The 20,759-nt window shown below is 38.5% G+C and overlaps 1 protein-coding gene across 1 annotated transcript in view; it reads left to right on the top strand.

Annotated features, from left to right (window-relative positions):
* The first annotated feature begins 3,078 nt into the window (after positions 1-3,078).
* Positions 3,079-20,759, top strand: part of CRYBG1 (crystallin beta-gamma domain containing 1) — a 191,552-nt gene continuing 173,871 nt past the window's right edge. The window contains exon 1 of the mRNA XM_019665872.1: positions 3,079-3,293. Within this exon, the coding sequence (XP_019521417.1) occupies positions 3,121-3,293 (173 nt within the window). The 5' untranslated portion in view covers positions 3,079-3,120. The remainder of the gene's footprint in view (positions 3,294-20,759) is intronic.

Raw genomic sequence — 20,759 nt, 5'->3', positions numbered from 1 at the left:
ATCAGGTGTACCTTCATGAAACTTTTTTCTTTTTCAGAAGTGAGCAATATGTTTGTCAGGATGATGAAGTGGGGAGCTGATCTATCAAAGTGGCCAGAATAGGACTTTGATTCTTGGGGTGTCAGTAGCAGGGCTGCCGGTGTGTAGCCTCTAGTGCTGAGAGGTGGTAAGAGTGGTGTTCACTAGACCAGCTTTCTGGGGTGGCTGGGCATGTTTGGGCTTCAGAGTCTGGCTCTTTGTCTCTGTGGGGTGTTCTGTAATATGCTGTGATAAATTAATTTATTGCTTAAACAAGATTGAGTGGATCTGTTTTTGTGATGACTGAAAAACAGTGTAACAGTTTGGTTAGAACATATCGGGTTTTATTGTACCAAGTTGTATTGTATTGAGATGTTTATTTCCTTCACTAGATTAATCACAAGTACTGTATCTTATGCTTCTATGCATAGTTCTAATTTATGATATAATTCATATAAAAATATATTGAGTGCCTACTTTGTGTCATGCAATATGCTAGTCATTGCGGGTATAATAGTGCAAAAAGACACATCATGATCTTTGCTCTTACAAAGTGTACAGTAGAAAAGATCTATGCCTGAAACATTTTAGGTATCCAATTAAGTTAGCATACCAATTCATTTGATTAATTATTTCACTTAATGGGAGTCATGTCCCAAAAGTACAAAAATAATTGACAAATGTCCTTAAGTTTCTCTCAGGCTAATAGGAGACACAGATATGTAAATAAATAACGTCCATGTAATGTGAACAGCGTGATAACTGAAATATGTTCCAGATTCACTGGTGGCACAAAGGAGGGGTGGCATGAAGAGTTTTGCTTGGAGGAGTCAGGAATGAAAGACTAAATTACTAAACTTGTAAATATTTCAGCAAGTGTGCACAAGAACACTTCCCTTTTCCCCTTTTGCTTCTCTTTTCTCTTTTCCTTCTTCCCTTCTCTTCCCCTTTTCTTGCTGTTCCCTTTGCCCTTTAAGGTTCAATTTAAGGACGTTTTATAATAAATCCCTATGGATGGCTCCTCTTCCTCCTTCTTAACACCCAGGCTGGGTTAGTAATGTTTTCAAACTCGCATAATGCCTGGTACATACCTCTACCAATTCTCTTACCCTTTGATGTATATTAGCCATGTATCTGCCAGTCAGTTCCCCTCCCCCAAGTCAGGGCCTGGCATATAATCAGTACTCAAAAAAATTCAACAAATATTTCTTGAGGGAACATAAATTAAAATTGCAATGAGAAACCACTACACCCCCATCTGAGTGACCAAAATAATAAGCGTTGATAACATTGTGTTGATGAAGATGTAGAAAAACTGGAAATTTCTAGCATTGCTGAAAGGAGTATAAATTGTTACAACCATTTTGGAAACTTGTTTGACAAAATTTACTAAAGTTGAACATATGCATATTCTATTACCCAGAGATTGAACTCTTGGGTATGTATCCAAAAGAAATGAATGCTATGTCTAAGAAGGTTCATCATCAGCTAGCTTATTCATAACAGCCCCAAACTGGAAACAACCTAAATGTCCATCCACAGTAGAGTGAATACATGAATTGTGGTATATTCATATCATGGAATAGTACACAATAATTTTTCTTAAAAATGAAAAACTGTATGTAACAATATCAATGATTCTCACAGACTAATATTGGGCAAAAGAAACCAGACACAAAAAAGTACATATCATGATTCTACTTGAATGAACTTCCAGAAGAGGCAAAATTAATTTTTGGTGATAGAGGTTGGAATAATGGTTTACTTTAAGAGAAGGAAGGAGTGAGACGCTGGAAAAGGACAGGAGAAAGATTTCTGAAGTTTTGGAAATACTCTATATTTTTATAATGGTTTATTTAACAGCCACATACAGAAGGATTTTCAGGGACAATGTCAACTGTCCTTCATTAAAACAATTTTACACCCACAGCCACAAATTTGAATTATATACTAATGATCTGTGCATTTTTTACTGCATGTAAGCTATACCTTGATAAAGATGTAAATATAAAAATAATCAAATACAAATAAATGTTCCTTGAATGAATGAGTGAATGAATGAGCTGAGTCTTTCAAGAGAAAAGACAGAAGGTATCACAGTGTAAAAAAGAGACTTTGTATTGCATTGAATTTTTAAACAGTGCTTAGTTCTTGAGCACTTTATACTCTAATAATGCCCAAAACAATTGTTCGTATACTTTCTTTTCCTAAATAGTGGTTGCCTTTACTATTTAACCACGACTGTGAGGTTAAGAAAAGAAAACCATTAGTAGTAAAGCAGATGACAAGAACCTTGTGGAACTGGCATTTAATTCACTGTGAGGGATCTATTAAACCCTTTGGAAACTGGGCACTATGCCTAATTACCTTCTGTTTTTTATCCTTTTGTGCTTTATGAGATGCAAGTACAAATTAATTATTTAGACTCTTAAAGGAAGAGGAGAGAAGTTGGCACCCGTGTTTAAAAACAGGAACGGAAGCCACCCAGCGTACGAGTATATTGCCCAAGCTACCCAAAGGCCAGATTGGAACAGTCCTAATTGCCGGGTGGCTGGGCCACGGGATGCGCCTCTCCCATCCTTCTTGAGGCGGGGCTCATGGCGAAGCCACTCATCTTACCAGACTGGCACAGGCCGCGAGTGGCTAACTCTACAGGCGACCGATGGCACATGCACTGGAGACGCTGTCCAAATCGGACCCAGCCCTGGTTCCCACCCCAGAGGAGGGCATGCAGTCTGGAGACGCAGTTCCCAGGAATTCCAGTAGGTGTCGCTGCCCCCCAGCCGCCGCGAGCCTGGAGTGGGAGACCAGGGCTGTGTTGGCCTTACCTGGAGCTCCCGGGGCGCGCGCCTCACCTGGGCTGGCACTCGGTGCTACCTTCGCCGCGCGGGGGCACTGTGCCACGCCTGGGCGGTCTCCGTGGGAAAGGCACGCATAGCTGTGCAGTTCTGGCTCGGCTCTATCCTAGTCCTCTAACTCCCTGCCGAGGGGGTGGGGTCCGACAGCGAGCTGGGAAAGCGCCCAGGTATGTTCTTTCACAAGGGCCGGGCGGCGCAGAGAGCAGCATCCGAGCAGCGGGTGGAGGAGGAGGCAGACAAGAAGATGCCACTGTCGCTGCCATCTCAGGGCGACCCCGGGGAGTCCAGCCCTTCCAGAACCTCCAAGAAGCACACCCCTTTCCATATCTGGCGCTCCAAGAAGAAGCAGCAGCCTTCGCCGTCTGATTGTGGGGTGTTCATTCCGCACCCGCCCTCGGCGCCCCTCGGCGAGGCTAGGTAAGCTCCTCGCCCGAACCCTCCAGTCTCACCTCCACCTCCTTCCTAAGCACTCCAGCTGCTCTAACTCTTGGGTCCTCTCCACCGTTAGCCTCGCTCTAACCCATTTAGAGAAGGGCACAAGCCCAGAGTCTGTTTCACCCGGCAGGAGTGTAGCAGGGTCCAGAGGCGCGCAATCGTAGCCTCTGGGGGCCGTGGGGTGGGAGTGGTGGTCAGATTCCTTGCTACTTCTGACTCCTAACAAGCACCGGCGAGGGGAACTTGTGCCCACCCATGTGACCTTTATTTTGACTGGCAAAGAATTTATGCAAGAGTCAACACTATCAACTTGCTAATGAGAGCAGGATGGTGAAAGGTTATTACCATAATGAATGATGATAGGAACTCTACCTTGGGATTATATAATACGTTGTTAATGGTGCCTTCATTGTGAAGATCCCCATTCTTAGAGTTATTATATCTCCATTCTCGCAATATCGGAACGGAGAAGGAAGTGGCAGGGATGGTTACCCCCATTTTATGGGTGGAGAACCTGAGATCAAAGGGTAAATGGCTTGTCCCCATTGGCATAATTGGCAGAACTAGACAGCACCTAGTTATTCAAAGTGTAATTGTCATTGTGCTTTATAAATCTTTATCATGATTTTGTGGTGGTTTTATTCTATATGTGTAATTATTCAATATTATCTGAATTGTTACACTTATTGCATAATAATCAGTTTGAAGTAACATTGTATTTATGTGGTTTGGAGGTATAAAATACTTTCAATGAAGGGCAGTTGGCAATGTCCAGTAAATCCTTCTGTGTGTGTTTTTAAAATACACCCTCATGCAAAATGAGGGCCAACATAAAATTGTCCAAGATTTTCATTTTAGACATATTTTTCCTTTTACATTTAAAAAAGCCTTAATTTTGCAATACGTTTTCAGTCATTTAGTAAAAATTTTATTGAGCACCTTAACTAAATGCCAGGATATAAAAAACAATGAGAGCAGTCTATGTCATCAAAGAATTCTTAGTCTCTTGTGGAGACCAAAAATTAAACAGTAGGATAAATGCTGTCATAGGTATTAGCACAAAGGAGGGGATTCAGGGAGGCTTCCTGGAGGAGGATCGCTGACGTGGCTTAGTCAGGGGAGAAAAGGGAGGAACAACGAGTTTCAGGCAGAGGTTGCACTACAAGCACCATTAATACTCGGAAGAGCAAGGTACTTCCTCAGAAACACAAGTGATCTGAGTATGTGTGAGGGGGTAGGGATGGGAGTACTAAGAGAGAAGGCATTTTATTTTTTCCCACTTTATTATCCACAGTAATTGGTTGTAATAAGACATTCTTAGCTATTCAAAGACATACTGTGCTTAATTACAAATTGAAATTTCTAACAAAATGTTACTTAATAATGTACTCAATGTTGAAGTATTTTTCCTATCCCCTCAGTTTTACACATTTTACACATTTCCATAGTGGTTGTTCTTATTGATGTAGCGCCATCATTTGCTGTCTATCAAAACATAATCATTCACAACCATGGACCATTTATTCAAATGCAAATACATTTTAGACTAAAACTTAAAATAGGAACTTTTGCTTCTCTCCTGGAGCCTCTTGTATTTTAGTTCAGTCTTGAAGCATGCTATTCTTTCATTCAGAACTATGATGAACTTCGTACTAACAAATGTTCTGAAAACTAAACATACTGGTCTGACTTTAGGATGTTTTTCTAGTTAGATCATCTTTTTAAATATTGTATTTACTTCTGAAAGAGTCTACCTGTTTCTAGTCTAAAGAGAGTGGTCAATGCGCACTTAGGTTTCTGGTCAGTCTTTGGCCAGTGTGGCTCTCTTGAGCCATCTGACCTTGTCCAGGACTAGCAGGTGGTGGAACTTGGCTGGAATGTGCATCCCTCATGGTGGCCTTTGTCTCTACATAAGGATGCGACAGTCAGGTGGCCACATGCATTTGCTGGGCATATATGGTTAACAAAAATGAAATGGCTGTGTGACCTTCAACAAGTTTCTTCACCTTTCTGAGTCTCAGTTTTCTTCATTTGGAAAATGGAGAAAACAGTAATGCTGACTCTGTAGGGCTGTCGTGAATATCAAATGCACATTTATGTTATTAAGTAAAACTTTTATCACATTTCTGGGCACAAAGTAGAAACTCAGTAAATGTAAAAACAATCATCATCATCATTATAAATGCAAAGATCTAATGGAAGAAAAGGGGGAAAAAAACCAGGGTTAGATGGGGGGAAAAATGTTTTTCTTCCTAGAACAGCTTACCATTTATTCTAATGATGGCTCAAAGTGTACTGATGTCAGATTTCTGTATTCTGCAGGTATTTGTGGCCTTTACTGCAGATGTTCTAAAAATTAACGATGGTTGCTTTCTTTCTTTACATAAGAGGATTTGAACATGGCTGCCTCTCTTCCTAAAATTCACCTTTAAAGGTTTTCTTCAGCTTCGTTTCAGTAATCATGTTAATATGTTACTTTTCAGGGACATAGATCTGTTACCCCCCTGGGTCAGCCTCATCTCCTGTCTATCATTAGCCTCTTGCTATCAGAGGGCCCAGTGGTGTGTGTGGAGAGGGCATGGCAAGCTATGAGCAAACTTTCCCTGGTAGCCTTTTGTGGCACTGTCATTTAATAGGTGTTGAATTTTACTCCATTTTATAAACAATTTATTCAGAGTATGGGCTCTTCAGGAACAAAGTCCCTATTCTTCTTATGGTGACACTTAGTTAGCCATGTCATCCTGGGCAAGTTATTAGCCTTTTTCTGCCTCGGTTTTCTAATCCACAACTGGGCGTAATAAAAAGTTGTTATAAAAATAAACAGGTTAATATATGTCAAGTGCTCAGAAAAGTGACTGGGACACCGTAAGCCCTCAATAAATGGGAGTTGTTTTTTCTTTTTTTGCCAGTATCTTGCCTATACCTCCTTTTGAGCAGTAATTTTCTGTGTTTATTTTCTGCTATATGATGGAAATTGTACTTCCTTTGTATCTCCCCTAATTCAGGCACCCAGTATTATTTTTATTAGAAATGGGTGCTTAGCTAAAGGTCAATGCAGTGAATTAAAAAAGATCACCCTGGAACTGAATTGAACCCCAAACCTAGAAGCAAGCATTATTACTCTCTGTGGGAGAGCCACACTCACGTGGTGGGTGGACCTCGTAACCCTCTGAAAATTAGCAGACCTAGTTTCACTTGGAAAAAAAATGCAGCCAGTGCCAGAGGGCAGAGCATCCTCATTGGGCAGGCAGAGACCTACCTCCAAGTCAGGTTGTACAGGCTCAAGTTCCGGGATTGTAAACAGTCCCTTAGTTTTTCTGCACTTAAATGGACCTTTTTCCCTTTTATAAAGGGAAAACAACTTACTACCTGTTTATATCACTAGAGTGTTGTGAGGATAAACTATTGTTTTATTTCATCAGAAAAAGAACAATCATTTAAAATGTTACTTGAAAGCATTTGGAAACTAGCGTGTCTTTGTGACTTAAAATTGATTTTAGTTTTCAGTCTTTTATGGCTGCCTTAGTGTTTAGTACTCTAAACAGGTTTCATTATTTCTACCATAAAGGACCTAGTAGGTAAGTCTTTTTTTTTCCCCTTAATCTAACGTTACATCTAAACTGGTTAATACTGAGTTATTTCTCTTATTTAGCTCATGCCAAATCTAAATATGCAGGAGTTTGAAATTTTAGGTTTATTTTATTTCACCATTGATAAACCAGGAATTTAAAGTTTATAGCTCTGTCACTAACTAGCTGTCAGCTCCTTGGGAAGTTTCTTTACTGCTCTAACTTCAGTTTCATGATCTGTGACCTACCTCTTAGCATTGTTTTTGAGATTTATAAATATGTATTTAGAACAACTAGCACAGTGCCTGGAAGATAACAGATGCTCAATAAATAGTAGCCCTGAGAGCATGCTGCAGTGAAAAAACGCATAAACTGTGGTATTGGAAACACTCAGTTTCAAATCTGCCTCGACCATTTGGGTCAGTTTTGCTAAGCCTCAGTCTTTAGCTCAGCTTCCTCACCTGTAAGATGGAAATAATCCCACTTCCCTGCTGGGGCTCTATGAGGATTCAGTGTTACAGTGTAAAACACCTGGCACAGGGCCCAGCCCAAAGCAGGTGCTTGATAGGTGACAGGTGCTGGAAGCAGGCGTGTTAGGGGCACTGATAGCTGATTGTCATGGTCTTCATAGTAATGGTAGTGGCATTGACAAATATGATTTTTGTAAGTGCAGTTAAATTCAGAAGCCCAGAAGAAGTTGTCATCAGGTCTGTCCAGACTTGAAGTATCTTTGAGTATCTGGATGGGCATGTTAGTCTCTAAAGGGTGGCCCTTTGTGCATTCCATGACTTAAAAGTCTTAAAACATCTGACTTAGGAAGCCAAAGATAAATTTTATACTTGAAGTTAGAGGAACTTCTCCTGAAGTGATTTTGGAGTCTAAGGGTGGTATAGGATAATTCTTTGCCAGTTATCTCTGTCATTGTATCACTTTATCCACACTCTATTTCTACACTTTTCATTCATAGTCTTCTTAGTCCATATACAAGTGACGTAAATGTTTTTGGGGACCTTTAGAACTTCTGAGCTTTGATTCACTTCTTTTTTTCTTCTTTAGCTTTCAATTATAAATCGTATTTGTAAGGATGAGGCAGTGAATCACTGCTTTACTATTTACCCATGATTAAACAGTGTAGCAAAGATATTAGTATTGAAATTTATTTTCTAAATCCTAATAGTCATTCAAAATGCCCATCTTATTATGAACCTTAAAAAACACATATCTGTGAGGGAATATAATTAATAATATGGTAATAACTATGTATAGTGTCAAGTGGATATTGTTGAATAACTATGATGTACCTCTGAAACTAATATAATATTATATATTAGCTATATTTTAATAAAATCTTTTAAAAACCACATATCTGTCTTACAGATACTGTTTTTTAAGGCTTCCCTTAGGAAGTGACATGTAATGTGAGCCTTTTTTCCACCTTTGTTTTAGACTCCACATACGAGTGAAATAACACAGTACAGTAATACCTTGGTTTGCAAGCATAATTCATTCCAGAAACAAACTACGCATATTGCAAGACATCACTCGTTTACCCAGTTAAAATGTATTAGAAATGTTTGCTCATCTCGTGGAATACTCGCAAACCAAGTTATTCATAATCCAAAGTTTTACTGTATTTATCTTTCTCTGTATGACTTATTTTACTTAGCATAGTGCCCTCTAGGTCTATCTTTAATGTCACAAATGGTGAGATTTCATTCTTTTTCATGGCTGAGTAATAGTCCATTGTACATATCGATATATATCACATCTTCTTTATCTGTCTGTCTGTTGATGGACATAGGTTGCTTCCATATCTTCGCTATTGTAAATAATGCTTCAATAAATGTAGTGATGTACATATCTTTTTGAATTAGTGTTTTGGATTTCTTCAGATGAATACTCCAAAGTGGAATTAATTGGTGGGTCATATGGTAGTTCTATTTTTAATTTTTTTTTTTTAAGATTTTGATTGGGGAATTGGGGGATGGGAACAGCGCTGGGGGATTGGGGGAAGGGGAACAGACAAGTTGCTGTCCTTTTGTTCTTCACTCTAGTTGTGGAGGACGTTGCTTCACTGGCCCAAGTTGGCACCATCACTGCGCTCTTCCCGGGCGAGGCAGATCAGTTGCTGGCTTCTGGACGGCCGCTCACTGCAGCTGCTGGCCGCTCACGCTGGCTGCTGGCTACACACGGTAGCCCATGGCAACCCACTGCAGCAGGGGCTGCAGCCTAGCCTTCGCCGGCGACTCATGGAAGCCCAGCTCCAGGTTGAGCTGTTGTTCAGCATCGTAGCTGTAGAGGGCAGTGTCACTGGCCCTCATGTGGGATCCAAACCGTTGCCCTCTGGCATCCCAAGCCAGCTCTTAACCAACGCACCACTCAGCCGGCCCTATTTTTAATTTTTTTAGGAACTTTCATACTGTTTTCCATAGGGGCTGCACCAATTTACAATCTCACCAACAATGTATAAGGGTTCCCTTTTCTTCACGTCCTTTTGAGCACTTGTTATTTGTTGATTTATTGATGATAGCCATTCTGACAGGTGTGGGGTGGTACCTCATTTTGGTTTTAGTTTTCATTTCTCTGATGACTAGTGACACTGAGCATCTTTTTATATGTCTGTTGGCCATCTGTATGTCCTCTTTGCAGAAATATCTGTTTAGGTCCTCTGGCCGCTCTTTAACTGGATTGGGTTTTTTTGTTGTTTTGGTGTGAAGCTGTATGAGTGCCTTATATATTTTGAATATTAATCCCTTATTTGATGTCTCATTTACAAATATCTTCTCCCACTCAGTAGGTTGTCTTTTCATTTTGTTGAATGGTTTCCTTTACTCTGCAAAAACTTTTTGTTTGATGTAATCCCACTTGCTTATTTTTTCTTTTGTTGCCCTTGTCAGAGGAGATATATCCAAAAAAGATATTGCTAAGAACGATGTCAAAGAGTTTACTGCCTGTGTTTTTTTAGGGAGTTTCATAGTTTCAGGTCTTACTTACATTTAAGTCTTTAATCCATTTTGAGTTTATTTTGGTATATGGTGTGAGAAAGTAGTCATTTCATTTTTTTTGCATGTACCTACCCATTTTTCCCAACACCACTTATTGAAGAGACTGTCTTTATCTCATTGTATATTCTTGCCTCCTTTGTCATAGATTAATTGACTATGTAAGGAAGGATCTGTCTTAAAGTTTGAGTTCACCTAAGGGGTCAGTTGTGTTTCAGGAATGTTCATGCAGAAAAAGTGATTTATTTATTTTAAAAATTGTTTCTGGAGAGATCATTTGAATCTTGAGTTGTGCGTATTTCTGTTTACCTTGAAAACTTTATCAAATATTGGGTTGTCAGAAAAGTCATGATGCATATTTGCAACAGATGACACTAGTTCATTTTTGGAAGTACTAGAGTCATTTGCATCTATTTTGCTACATCATTTGACAGCTGACAGTTCTAGCTTCATTCTAAAAAAAATGAGCAATTTGGTTGAGTTTTGGAGATTTTACAACAAGTTGAAATGGAAGACCAAACTGTGCATTTTTGCCATATTTTACTGTTTTACTTCCGTAAAGGGAAGAACATGCATCAAGCTTGTGAAAAGTTGCATAAAGTTTACAGTGACAATGCTCTACAAGGACGTCAAATGCCAACAATGGTTCACGAAATTCTGTACTGGTGATTTTTATCTCAACAATGCTCCTGGATCAGGGAGGCCCACCAAAGTTGATGACGACAAAATAAAGGCATTGATCGAGTCAAACCCACATTACATGACATGAGAGATTGCAGAAACATTGAACATCCATCTTTCAAGCATTCATGACCACCTGAAGAAGCTGGGATACATAAGCCAGCTCAATATTTGGGTTCTGCATGAACTCAAAGAAGTTCATTTGATGGCGCGTATACACCATCTGCGATATGCTCATTAAACGTGAGGAAAACGATCCTTTTTTGAGGCGACTGATAACTGGTGATGAGAAGTGGATTGTTTACAACAATGTGGTACGCAAACAGTCTTGGCCCCAATGTGATGATTTGCCTCAAACGACATTGAAAGCAGACATTCATCAGAGGAAGGTTATGCTCTCAGTGTGGTGGGATTTTAAAGGTGTCATATTTTTCGAGCTCTTACCAAGGAACCAAACAAGCAATTCAAATGTGTACTATCGGAAGTTGGACAGTTTGAATGAATCCATCATCCAGAAATATCCAGAGCTTGTTAATTGTAAAGGAGTTGTGTTCCATCGCGACAACGCAAGACCACACACAAGTTTGATTACCTGTCAAAAATTATTGGTGCTTAGATGGGATATGTTGCCACACCCACCATACTCGCCTGAACTTGCGCCGTCAGACTTCCACTTGTCTCGCTCTCTTCAAAACTCTTTGCGTGGTATAACGTTCAATTCAGATAAGGCTGTAAATCAGCACCTTGTTCAGTTTTTTGCAAATAAAGACAGGTCCTTCTATGAATGAGGAATTATGAAGTTCACTGAAAAATGGCAAAAGGTTATCGAACAAAATGAGCAAGATATCATTGATTGATCTTTGTTCTTTATATAAATAAATGACCTTCGGAAAACATAGACAAAACACGTCATGACTTTTCCAACAACCCAATAATTGCTTATCTCCATTTTATGCTGTCCTTATTATACAAAAGACTCAGAGACCCTGTTCATGAAAAGCAAAGCAATCTGACCAATAGAGTCATTTTTCTAGGGTTAGCGATAGATTATTCTATGGCACAAATTCCTTTCTGTATCTTCTTATTGAAATGATTACCAATTAAATTTCAAAGAGAAGTTACTTATGTTCACAAACACTGAGAACTTATTCTGCATTAGGCACTGGGGAATAGAACAATGAAATCAGAGGTGATCCTAAGAAATTTCCAGTCTAGTGGAACATGGGGCATATGGATGAAGATGAATAAAGTAGCATATAATACATTAAGTGCAGAAATAGATGATTTAATCAAACACACTGAGATCAGAAAAAGGATTATCCTGAAGAAGCAGGAAATTTTTTCTCTCATGAAGAAGTTTTACTCATGTTGAATAATTAATGAGAAGTCTTATTCTCTGATATAAAGAATAAATCTTCTTGAGGTTATGATCCTCTTAAACTATATCAAATACTGGACCAAAAGGGAAATCATGGAAACTTTTATTTTCACAGTGGCATTTAAAACAAATAAAAAGAATCATTTACTCAGGATTATGCATAAATCATTTTCTCCAGTTCCTTAAAATACCTAGAAGCTGAGATTATATTATTTAGGGTCTTCAGTCATATTTTGACACCTAGGAAGATTGGGCTGGGAATGTGACACACTGATTGGAAAACCTTTGCTAAAATTATAGGTAAACATGATGTTGATACTCTAAACATAGGTTGAAAATGACTGGCTCTTGACATTCTTTAAGGTTTAAAGATCCAAAGAGGATTGTTAGTTAGGATACATGGCTAACTTGGTGTCTACTCAATCTTTGTCAAAATGGTTTTGGAGTCCATCAAGGAGGGTCCAGCATTGCCTGTGTTCTCCAAGCAAGGTGTTCTTCTTTAAAAACATACTATCTTCACTTTCATACCAAGTTGCCTGGTACATCCAATATATGCCTTTCCATACACTGTAATACCTTGTTTGCAAGCATAATTTGTTCCAGAAACAAACTACTCATATTGCAAGACATTGCTCGTTTACCAAGTTAAAATGTATTATTAAGTTGGTGCAAAAGTAATTGCAGTTTTGGCTATTACAAGTAATGGCCAAAACTACTATTACTTTTGCACCAACCTAATAGAAATGTTTGCTCATCTTGCGGAATGCTCACAAACCAAGTCACTCGAACCCAAGGTTTTACTGTATTCACTTCAGAAAAATGAATTCTGGGCTTTTACCCAAGAGAGGATGGAAATGTGAATTCAATATCTTGTCCCAAATTGAATGTTCAAGATAAAATATTGGATTGTCGGAAAAGTCATGACACATTTTTGCAACAAAAAACATAGAAAAAATACGTCATGACTTTTCTGACAACCCAATATGTAAGAATGTTTGACCCTTGTGGGGAGTTTGGACAGAAATGCCAGTCAATTGTTTATGAGTCTCATTAACTCATTTAGAGCTCCCTTAACACAGTTGCATTGGACTAACCCACATGCCTCATCAAAATACTTCTATGGATTTAGATTTATGAGAAGTCTCCTTTTTAGAGAATGAGCACTTGCTTAGTGCTGTCTTTACAAGACTGTGTGTCTCTTTGTTGGCCTGTTCATCAGAAGTGAAGCAATGACAGAGACGCTTAATAACAAGCAATCATTCTGAGAAAGTACCAGGAGACCCTAGAACATACAAGTGCATACAAGTGAAACAGAATTCAAAGTCCATTCACGGTGTCTCCAACTTCTCTCATGAACAAGTTATAGGTGAGTACAAGTTGAACCTGTAGCTAACACGGAATTAACAAGTGCCTTTTATTTTTACCTTCCCATAGATGGCAATTAAATGAGTAAAAGTAAGTTGCCATTAAGCTTGGCTTAATATTCTTGGTGAAAGAATTGGCTGCTGGCTGTATTTATTCTTGCTGTAGCCATTTCTAACCAATGATCCTAGGTGTCTTATTTATCAGAAGTCAGGGTTGTGGCATCCTGAAGGTAATATCAACAGCTTGAATAAGAGGTTTGGCCAACAGTTACATAAAGACACCATATGTAACACACTTCTTTTTTTCAAAGTAGTTAATAAACAGTAGCATAAGCTCTAGATAGTTTTTTGGGCTTTCTAGTTGAATAGTTCTTTATCTTCTAATTGGAGTCAAGAGGCAACATAATATGTGCTACGAATAAGATAAGAAAATAGAGGAAGCCTTTGGTTTATAATTACTTCACACCATGTCTATGAAAATAGTGTTTTCCATCAATATTTAATTGAAAGATGCAGTTTATTTAATGTATACTGTGTGTATCAGACACTGTTCTAAGTGCTTTACAAATATTAACTCAGTACAATTAATTCATAACATCCCTGAGAGGTACTGTTGTTATCCCCATTTTGAGAAAAATGAGAGGTTTATGGTAATTTGACCAACATCACAGAGCTCATAAGGGCTGGTGCTGGAATTACTCACCTGGTGGTCTTGAGTCCTGCAATTAATCACTGTAAATTGACATCAATGACTGTGATTAGTGTTGCCTTCTTTATATTCCCACTATGGGTTGTCGGAAAAGTCATGATGTATTTTTTCTGTTTTTCATTGCAAGAATGTATCATGACTTCTCCGACAACCCAATATATAGTTAATTTTTGGTACTAGACAATTTCTGTGTTAAGTAGTGGAGAGAAAATATGTAAATTCATAGAAATATAAGTACGTGACAATCTTGGAAGAAAAAACAATTTTAAAGCAGAAATTCTAAAGTGTATGTTATATGAAAAAGTATCGGGTCTAGATACCGAGTTCCGGGCTTCTGCTCAAGCTTTGTCAGAAAGCAGCATAACCAGGAGGTGGGCCTTGTTTGTATACCTTCCTTTCTCCCCTGCAGTCTTGGCACTGGCAGCAGAATGCAAGGTCAGAGATATAGAGGCCAGATAGGTGTCCCTCAAAATTTACAGCTGCTGCTCGGGGTAAGTGGGGGTGTCAGAATTTCTCAAGCAGAGCTGCTAATTACTGCTCTAACATTAGGGCTCTAGAAGCCCTGCTGCTTGAACTTTTTTGTTTTACTACCTAATTTATCATTGACAGTTCCATGGCAACAAATACAAATTTCACCTTATGTTGACCTTACTCTTCAAGGGTTATAAACCATTGCTGATATTTCACTGCGCGTGAGGCTCATAATGGCTCTGTGCCGTAAGCCCATACCCTCATTACATAGATGAGGAAACTGAAGTTCAAGAAGCCAATGCAGATGGAGGAAGCAGGACCAGACCTTAGGTTTTCTGGTTTCTGGTCAGCTGCTCTTTTGGGTCCTCTTGGACTGTAGACTGTACCTCTCCTTTCTTGGCCTATATCCACCTTTGACAGGAGCCCAACTGACTCATCTAACTTCCTGATGACTATTCTCCTGGAAATCTTCCCCTAGTTTCATAAACCAACAGCTCTGAAACTGTCTGATTTCTCGATTGAGTTGCTAGCTATTCAGCTGGAAAATACAATAGATGTCTGGTTATGACATATTGAATACTTTCAGAGTTTCTGCTGTGATTAGTTCTTCACTTACTAATTAAAACCCACCTCCAAAAACCTTAAAATAACTTAATTCATGTTTTCAAAAAAATTAAAGCTTATAGAAGCCATATTTTATAACAAAATGTCATTTATAATTATAGGGTCTATTATATTGTAGCCATGCAAGAACTCCCTTTATAGAACTGGAAATAATGCTGGTGATTTGATATGTAATATGTTTTATTTATTATTTAAATGTTTTGATAATACTAATGGATCCATAAATATCCTATGAAAGCACAGCTTGATTGTTTTTACATCTGGTATTTGAAAAACGATATGACAGTCAAAGCAAACTGTTGACATTCGTGTTGAAATACAGTGTCTCCTTTTATCACGAGTGCCATGTGCAAATCTAAGAGCTCGCTCTTGTCAAGCCTGAGCAGTGGAGGCTCCCGCAGGCCTTGCCAGCCGTTCTTGGCTCCACTGCCTTGCAAATGTTGGCTTGCTTCTCCACTGGGTAGCTCCCATGAACTAAGTGGTTGTTATTATCCGCAAAACAATAAAGTGTAGTTTCTCCAAGATGGGATTACAAAACTATTCTCTTTCAGTATTGGCTACCCAAAACAATTTTGTCTGGAATGGACTCCATTATCAATCGGGAGTCCTTCGTTGGAACATACTTTGGATTGAAACAAGAGCCTTGGTATTCCCTGAATGAGTCAGTAAACATGTTTAAACAAGCTAGTCTAAAACTAGATTTTGGAATTTTTTCAAGAGAAAAGCAAAGTATGACTGAATGTCTGGCATTTGCTCCAAGTTTTGACTTTTACCAGTTTGCACTTTGTGATTGTCCTAACCTCATCCTGTAAGAAGTTTCAAGCCATTTGACCAAGAAGTCTCTGTAGCCAGTGCATTGTTGGCATTTAATAGTACCCTTCCCTGTGAGTTCACTTTTATCAAAAGCTTTTTTACGCCCATAAGGGAACAACCAGTGCTAGGTCTAGGTGACAACTATTGAAGATGCAGGGAGACTTCGTCTCCATCATCATGTACTTTCTTCCTACAGAGAAGCTCCTGGGGAATGTACACATCAACTTCCTTGCTCGCTACAGGATTTCTGGCTGCTTTTGTGTGTGTGTAATCATACCCTGGTTATGATTTCACACATTTACAAAGGCAGCAGATGCTAAAGAGGAGCACCAATTTTTATCTTTATGCCACTCAATAACTGATCAACAAACAGCAAAAGTGACAGCCAGTTAGTTGGGCTTGGGCATGTTTTCTGAGGAAAACGGGCATGATATGGGGGAATGGAGGAGGAGAATTCTTTTCAGCCAGATGATCCCCAACCTCTCCTATAAATTAAGTAAATAAAAGAAACTTTTGTCAAGAATCAATAGGACAAAGGGCACAATTATGGAATATGTAGTGCATGAGAGTTGCTTTCATATTCAGTGTGCCTCGTTTATTCTTAGTAAATGACAGAGTAGTATTTGAATCCAGGTCTTTCTGACTCCAAGGATCATATTTATTTTCACTGCACCATGAAAAAACTGAAGCTCATTGAATGAGCTGTTGGTGTGTGTGTGTGTGTGTGTGTGTGTGTGTGTGTGTGTGTGTGTGTGTATGGGAGGTAGCTAGCTAAAGAATAGACACAACCAATAGAAATGTAGTTATCCATTTACTCTCAGAGCCATTACCCTTTCAAAAGCCAGGAAGGAAGTATTTCTTCATTTTGATTATCTGCACCCTACCTCATCCCATTGTAGAGAAGGAGAACATGTAAGAACAAAGAATTCATGTGCATTGGGAAGTCCATGGGGCACCTTGTTTCCTGGGAACCCTTGACTTGAGATAATTCTGCTGAGAATCAATGACTCAGTCTCTGGAGTGTTAATTAAACTTGTCACACCTGATTTCCAATCTACTCTAAAAGCCACAGACTTACTACTATCTGCTACTGGGATGATTCACAGAGTAGGTAAAGGAATCTAAGGAGAAAAACTTTGAGGGTTTTTCACTCTGCGTAAAGGTTAATCATGGCACGAAAACAGGAAGGAAAACGCTGGTGACCAAAACTTCAAAGTTATAGGAAATACTGTTGGTTTGAAAAACATGGATCTAGAGAGTTGGATGTAAAACTATTATGAAAATTCTTCAAATAACCCTTGTCTTTATGGGAGCTAGTAAGTTTGTCTTTATTGCCTATATCTCTCAAAATCATATTTTATTTTGACTTTTATGTATTTGAGGGATTTAAATATTACATCTAAGAATGCTCATTAATTTCTATGAGTATTATTATATGCACAGAACTAACTCACAGTAGGTCATAGAAGAGACTTAATTTCTGCTTCCATTATACTAACCTAAAAATGTATATGCTCTGGTATTAGATTTACTGTCGTTATTTTAAAGCATATATTATTATAGTCATCAGTGCCTCTCAATTTCCAGAGTACAACTAGAAATTTGCTACTTTATCTTAAACCATACTCTCTTCTCAGTTCTGCTTATTATTGACTTTCTCTAATTTTAAAAACAATTATGGAGGATAATGGTAATTGAAGCATGAGGTTTGCTTCTTTCATTTGTGACTCAAGTACCTGAGCAAATGTTACCTCTCAAAAGCGATCTTAATATGTGCTCTTCAGTGACTGTGTCTGTCACACTCAGGAAGGTAAGTAAATGTGAGCGTGAAACTGCTGTAGTATAATTAACTTATTAAATGAACTTTTATGGACACCTGCTGTATGTGAGGCCCTGCGGTGGTGAGGCTGGCAAACCAGTTCAGGCTCTGCTGCTGGGAAACTGAGTCTCACTACTTTGTCTTCTGGACAAGCTGCAATATTCACCATTAAAATAATGAAAAGTTTCCACACTTACTGTTAGAACAAGGAATAAGAGAAACTATTCAAACATATATAAGACAGAGGCTGAGAGATTACAAGAAGTTAAACCTCACAGGGCACAGAGGATTGATAATTCTTGAGAGCTTTCAACACTGTTACTAAAAAAGGAATTCCAAAGAACACTTGACAATGTTTGTGTGTGTGTATCTACCCATGAACCAGTTATGTGTATATAAAGTCTCTAAACTGATGGTTATATTAACATATATCTATAGACATGTATATGTACACACAGACATACATCCTAGCACTAAGTACTTTGTACTTATTTATGTACTCAGTGCTAGATTACCTACTTGGTAAATTAAACATGGGTTTACAATGTCAGCAAAGCAGGAATGAGGGAGAGAAAAAAAAACCCAGAATAAGCCTGGAAGTTTTATGTTCTTTCAAGATATTAAAATTTTGCTTTAGGGTTTAGAATTGTTTTTATTTTGAATGACCTGTTAGAATGGGGGAGGCATAATCTCTTTAATTGTTAGTGTGGTCATAATACAGACCTCTATAAATATCTTGTTTAAAGAGCTGCTGGGGAGAAATGAGAAAGTATAACATGAACTATGGAAAGTAATAGAGAAATGTGCCCAGTTTACTCTCACGTTCTTTGCATGAGTTGTATTCCAAGCCCCAAAGTATCATTTTATCTATTTTGAAGAAGCTTGATTGGTTGATGCTACTTTTTAAATGTCCTGTCCAGTTCTATGGAAGTGATCAGAGCAGTGAACCTTGTGAGGGACTGTTCTTTTATGATTGAGGCTCTATTTTTTTTTTTAAACAGAGAAAAATGAATTAAAGTTTAATAGCATGTAAACCTCCTGTATACATGGGAGAGACCCAGGAAAACTGAGTGACTCTGAGGCTCTAATTTTATTTATCGATGTGGTTTATATTCGCCTTAGCTACTTTGGCAGATTTACCATATAGTTATAATAATACATAATCTCACTATCTATGGATGACACCATTACATAATACATAATCTCACCATCTATGGGCAACACCATTACATAATACATAATCTCACCATCTATGGATGACACCATTAACATTCTGCGCATATTTTCATATAGCTTCGCACTAAAGATGAAATTATAAAGGCAGCAATTTATAATGTTTCGCTTAACATTATACCATAAGCATTTCCTCATTTCAATTAAGATATGTAAAATAATTTTCTTACTCATTGCTGGACATTTAGGTTCTTTCTGACTCTTTATTGTTATAAATAATGCTGCAGTGAACATCTCTGTGTTAAACCTCAGTCTCTGAATATTATCTTTTTGCCCTTCCAGGTCCACTCTCCACCCTCTTTTGTGCTGTGGGAGCTCTGTTTACAGAGTGCAAGAACCAAGCTCTCTTGCCCTCTGGCTTCTAATTAGGTTCAGCCAATGGAGGCATTAGAGGACAGGGCAGAAGCAGGAGGTCATGCTAGAGGGTGCTAGTGGTTTTGTTACTACATTGAAGGCCACAGACTTTGACAGGTAAACCTTTCTAGAGCTCAAATTTTGCGAGTTCCAGCACTCCCTCCCTCCCTTGCCTCTGCATCAAGGGGTAGTAATGGCTTCCTGCTGTTGGGGGCCCTGGGCTGCTCTACTACTATTCCTTGTTGATTTTCCCTCACCTGCCCGCATCTTGTAAACAGAAGTCAGTTCCTTAACCACTCTTTTGTGTATGCCATCTGTTTCCTGCTGGTATTCTGGCTGACATCATCTAAATCTAAGTGGGATGCTCTTTTTTATTATATTTTATGTTTGGGTCTTTGTACTACAGAAGGGTAACAGACCATTCAGAATTGGGGAGGGGAGTTGAATTAGGCCAGGTCTAAGCTAGTGTTAGTGAAAAATGGAGATAGGTTGAGTTAAAGTACTCTAATAGAGATATAAGCAAATTGCTATTGAAACAGAAAGAAAGGAGCAATAAATTGTTCTATGCACTGTGTTAAACACTTGTACTTAAAAGATAAGGAGGATAAATTAGCTGACAAATGTTCCCAGGTCTCTTATTTCATTTGGATGATATTGGTTCAATGGTTTCATTTCTCTTTTCATTCCAGGATTTTAGTGGCTCGCCCCTTATATATTTGCTTCTGTTCTTGGCAGTTAATTAATATATGTACTCATACATATATTAGTAGTCCTCTATATCCGTTTATGTTGTCCTTCTTCATCCACATGTGTGCTCATGATCTCTTCCTAACAGAAAGCACACTCAAGATTTTGTGAGCTGAGGGGACACCATATTTTTGACATTTCTCCATATGTGAGACATAACTTTCTTAGTCTTTAAATGAAAAGCAAAGCATGTAGTAGACAGTTAACTTCATCGCTTTTGCTTCAGTACTAAACCCCAAGAGTATAATTTTTTCAGAATAAATGCCAAAGCAGTCAGTAAATTTACTAGGGGCTGTTAATATTTCAAGATCTTTAAAATCTTTAAAATCTATAGCTCCTGGGTCGTCACTGGCAGGATCCCTGACTGACAAAGAGCATTGAGGCTCATCGAAAAACTCACTGGGTTACTCAAAAGTCCTCATCCTTATTGTTGGTTTTTTAAAATAAATTTTACCTATTTTAAGAAATGTCTGTTGATCTGATATTCAGATTATATGTAATGCTCTTAGAAATGTGAATTACTCTGAGACTATTCTACTATAAGTATAAAATAAGGATATTTCAGGGCTGACCGAGTGGCGCGATGGTTAAGAACTGGCTTGGGACGCCAGAGGCCCCCTGTTCGGATCCCACATATGAGGGCCAGTGACACTGCCCTCTACAAAAAAAAAAAAAAAAAAAAAA

Source organism: Hipposideros armiger, unplaced genomic scaffold (assembly GCF_001890085.2).
Source record: "Hipposideros armiger isolate ML-2016 unplaced genomic scaffold, ASM189008v1 scaffold_456, whole genome shotgun sequence".
Classification (NCBI taxonomy): Eukaryota; Metazoa; Chordata; class Mammalia; order Chiroptera; family Hipposideridae; genus Hipposideros; species Hipposideros armiger.
Note: the sequence above shows the minus strand (reverse complement) of the source record. Positions and strands in the feature narration are given on the sequence as shown.